A 4,220-nucleotide genomic window follows, 5' to 3' on the forward strand; every position below is an offset into this window, starting at 1 on the left:
ACGCGGACGAACAATCGGTGCACCGTTGAGAGCGGTCTGGTGAACATGATCAAAACCCTGGACAGCGAGATGAAGCAAAACAGCCACATCTTGGCCACGCCTTCCGCCAAGCAGCTGGATGCGATGCAAAGCGAAGTCGAAACGCTCCGGCAAGAGGTGTCCAACAAGGATCGTGTCCTGGAAGACTTGCGGGAAGCGGTCAACCAAAACCTGCGCCGCTTCAATGTGCCGCGCGAAGGGTTTGACTCGCTCGAAACACTCATCGGAAAACTGCTCCAGAAGCTGAGCGATCGTAACCGGTACTGGGCAAGCCAAGCAACCGGTGCCTGGGCGGACACAGTGGCCAAGCAGACCGAAATGGAGGAGCTGAAACGGTTGATCGACAGCAAGGCTGTCGAGAACGTGAACAAGAGGGCTCAGCTGGAGAAGCTGAAGAAGAGCATACAGGACAAAAAGAAAGACTGTCAAAAGCTGGAGAGTAGCATCCAAAGAAATGCACATGCTCAGCGCAACCACAAGTAGGGCGCCAGAAACACTCCAAATTGGGTATCGATTTTAAGCTTTTTGGTTTTGAACTTCGAAATGAAATCGCAACTGAATCGTAATAAAAGTGAACGAACAACAAGTGATTACAGTCGTTTTACTTTGGGACTTTCAGATGGTGGTGCTTAAAAATCTGTCAAAACAATGATTAAGTCGTGTAAGTTATAGTTCTGCAGCTACGGGGATCATGGCAGACGTTCTCAGTTTCATGCCAGAAATGCATTTCTAGACCGTAATATTTTTGTCATTTGCCCATTTTTGTTGTTTAAACACGCGGATAGCCCCATTTTTAACTCCCCAGAACCGGAGCTAAGTCTACAATTCTTCAGTTCAAAGCACTTTTGCTCAGAATCCCTCAGAATCCCTCAGAATCCCCCAGATATCTCAAAGCTTGGCGATAATGATTTTAAAATTGGTTTACTTAGATGCTTGGGGTTGATTTTGAAAATGCGCCTCCATTACAAGAACTAAGTCGAATGGCATGCACAGAAGGGGCTGGTGAACCTTCGAATTGAAGTGTTTGTTGAACATTTTTGAATTGTGATTGCGCTGAGCATGTACATTTCTTTGGATGCTACTCTTCAACCTTTGTCAGTCTTTCTTTTTGTCCTCTATGTTCTTCCTCAGCTTGCTTAGTTGACCTCTCTTGCTCAGGTTGTTGCTTGTCGGGCACCTCTTGCCGGAGCGTTTCGGCGTCCCTGTGCATCGCTCCCAGCTGCTTGGCGAAAGTGCACTTCAAAATGTGGCTGTTTTTCTTAATCTCGCTGTCCAGGTTTTCAACCATGTTCAAAAGATCGCTCTCAATAAAGCAAAGCAAATTGAAAAAATTAAATACAAAAAACTGAAAACTTCCAGTATTGAGCATGGAACTTTTGTTTAGCACAGCTCAAATTGATCTATGACTTCTTCAAACCTACATTCACTATCTTAAGAACGCATATTCACTATACACACATATCTTCACATATTATCCAAATGTTCAGATGATAAGCTACATACTCGAAAGTTCCACTCAACATCAACTATGATCCACAAATGATCAGTCTAGCGTGCCACCTCAGTATAAAACTTATCAAAGCTTCTTGTTTCGGTATCGTTTGAATTTTGTCTTGGTATCTGGTGTATTTGCACTGTTTAGCTGTCTTCTAGCAAACGAGTTCCTGCTACCGTCGCTGTCTGACACAAACAGAAGACTGTCGTCCTCGTTAGAACATCACGGGGCGTTAGTAAACCAACGAATGCCACAGGGAAGGAGCTCAAAAGGAATTCAGTATACCACAGCTTAGACTAGTTCTCTATTTTATACTAATAGAACCTCTGGCTCAGAATCAAAGTGCATACACTGGTAACATGTGGAACAGTAGACGTCTCTGAACCATTCGACCTGCCATTAGAAATGGGGCTTCACTTCACGTCCACTTCCCAGAAAACAGAACAACAATAGCAAACAGAACAAACAAACTCGATAACAACTGGTACACTGCCGATTACACCATCGGCAACTGACAACCGAGTTAACCCGGAATTATGTTACCTATTAGTGGGAGGAAATGCACATGCACGTATAAGCATGTTAAGGTACAAGAAGTTAGCTGTAAAATGCAAATTTAATTAATACGGTCCAGTCTGTTTTTCAAAACAATTAAAAAATAAACAACTGAAACAGCGTAGAAGAAAGCGGAAAGATAAAGCGTAGAAGATACGAAGGGGTTAAGATTAAAAAGATGACGGGCTGGTTCATTTATATTTTCAATTCTTATTTAGTTTACTGCCTTTATTCAAGGTCGTCCGACGTTATAATGCAGATAAAATAAGATTTAAATTCAGATTAAGCTTCAGAATGTTTCGATCCACATGGACGGCCGGTCCCTGCACTGCAAAGGAGGTCGCGATGGTCGCATTGTTATCTGAATTGCGAGCTGTTACCAAGCTTAATTTTTAACCCTCTTCGACATGTTCTCCCGAAAAGTCCCTATTGGTTTCTGTTTCTTTCAAGCAAATGACAATAATTTTCCGCTAGTTTTCCTAAAGTCATGTGTGTTATTCTTTGGATAGAAAGCTGGAACCTTCCGTAAATGCCTTCGAACTTCGCCCTTTCAATCCATCCAATTTTCCACCGCCTTTTCCATACGAGCTTTCGTGATCAGCTCCGGCGTTGGGGGACGCACTATCTCTCCGGGCGGGTGCAACACCAGATGGCAGTAGATTGGAATCTAGGATCCGGGGCAGAATGTGTTAAGACAACCGTTCCACTTTAAGCCAAGCTACTACGGTGCTACTTACATACAGTAACGAGAGATCGAAAACGGGATGCTCGGCCGGCCGAGGACGCACCGGAAGGGCGAAGTGTCTCCCGATGATCGGTTCCTGCAGCGGTTTCCCAATCTGGCTCAGCGTGGCCAGATACTTGAGCTGCACCGTCCGAGCCCTGCGGGCGTCTTCTGAGGACATTCTTGTGTGGCGATATTTCACCGAGTTCCGTCACACAACTGACGGGTCGCGGGAACACACCGGCACTGGCGGTAAACCTGTGCAGGTGGGCTGGTGCCTAGCAACACGACAAAGGAACGCCAACTAGTTGCCCGTTCCGGAGTGCTCCAAGGCAACCAGTTAGTATCGCCCAAACAAAATCCACTGAAAGCCGCACACATCTTCCGTCGATAAGGTCGTTCGGGTAGTTCGAAAGGACATGCAATAAAGCGACAAACGCTCGGATCGCCCTCTGGGCACGTCGATTTATCGTCACGCACAGGAAACCAAAGTTGCCGTCGGGTGGCGGGGTCCAAAAACCCGGAACCATTTTTTATATTTTATTTACTTCAAGGTTCGTGCCATAGTTTTGCGGCTTTTATCCGGAGTTCGTTGTGCGTAGTAAAAGCGCTTTTTGGAAAAATCGGTTGCGTATCTCGAAGAAAATGGTCATCTTCCCTTCTGTCTTGATGTGCTAGTGGCCGATTAGTACAGTGATCACGATTACGGCGGTCCACGCCGGACGGCAACATAAATCACCCAAAGCACCAGGGATGACCGCTCGGTTAGGCCACCAAGCGCGTCCTCGTCCGAAAAGGAACGCGAAAGGAGTTCCGAAATAAATTATCGGCCGCGGCCACCTTCGGTGGGTCACGACCCTCGTGGTAGAAATATGTTTCGCCGTTGACCCTCGACAGCTGCCATCCCCTGGGGGAGGGTGGAGCACTGCGTAGCAACGCATCCATTGCCCGGGCGCACGAGTCTTAATTATTAATTTTTCACAGCCACCGGCAGCGTCATTAATTATTTGCGCGTCGCCAAAGGAAGCAGAAGGAAGCGCGATGATGTAAGTGAATAAAAAAGGTCCTTACTTCACGTGTCCTTCCGGTGTGCCAGTTGGGGCGATGCTTTCGCCGTGGAGATACGACCGCCGTGTGACAGAGGTTCGCCATTCGCATGAGTTACATCTTTCCAAAAAAAAAAACGGGGACCACCAATCGAACAAACTTTCGTCCGTCGTCGGAAAATCTAGCTCCTTGCGGGCCTCCCCCCCTCCCAGTAAAAGTGCAGCTTTTTCCAGGCACCAACAAAATAAAAGAAACCCATTGCATTAATGCAACGTTAGCGGGATGTACCGACATGTTCGACAACACGGCGCACATTCCGGCATCTTCGAAATCGAATAAATTTTATTTACTTTCGTGAGC

General features: G+C 46.5%; 2 protein-coding genes across 2 annotated transcripts; one reads left to right on the top strand and one right to left on the bottom strand.

Moving 5' to 3' along the window:
- The first annotated feature begins 6 nt into the window (after window positions 1-6).
- Window positions 7-629, top strand: LOC128276641 (uncharacterized). Its single transcript, XM_053015099.1, has one exon. It carries the CDS (start codon window positions 46-48, stop codon window positions 520-522), a length of 477 nt encoding a protein of 158 aa, XP_052871059.1. The 5' UTR covers window positions 7-45; the 3' UTR covers window positions 523-629.
- Window positions 630-2,639: 2,010 nt separating this feature from the next.
- LOC128276643 (WD repeat-containing protein on Y chromosome) lies at window positions 2,640-2,994 on the bottom strand. Its single transcript, XM_053015100.1, has 2 exons — window positions 2,827-2,994; window positions 2,640-2,756 (listed from the first exon to the last, which is right to left on the bottom strand). Exons 1-2 carry the CDS (start codon window positions 2,992-2,994, stop codon window positions 2,640-2,642), a joined length of 285 nt encoding a protein of 94 aa, XP_052871060.1.
- Between the last annotated feature and the right edge of the window lie 1,226 nt (window positions 2,995-4,220).

The sequence above is a fragment of the Anopheles cruzii genome, unplaced genomic scaffold, assembly GCF_943734635.1.
Source record: "Anopheles cruzii unplaced genomic scaffold, idAnoCruzAS_RS32_06 scaffold01839_ctg1, whole genome shotgun sequence".
Taxonomy (NCBI): domain Eukaryota; kingdom Metazoa; phylum Arthropoda; class Insecta; order Diptera; family Culicidae; genus Anopheles; species Anopheles cruzii.

Excerpts from the sequence above, each read along its gene's own strand:
- LOC128276643 (XM_053015100.1), bottom strand. The coding sequence starts at position 2,994 with ATGTCCTCAGAAGACGCCCGCAGGGCTCGGACGGTGCAGCTCAAGTAT. Across the intron at positions 2,757-2,826 it reads TCGATCTCTCGTTACTGTAT|ATTCCAATCTACTGCCATCT; the intron begins GTAAGTAGCACC and ends CCCGGATCCTAG.
- LOC128276641 (XM_053015099.1), top strand. The coding sequence starts at position 46 with ATGATCAAAACCCTGGACAGCGAGATGAAGCAAAACAGCCACATCTTG.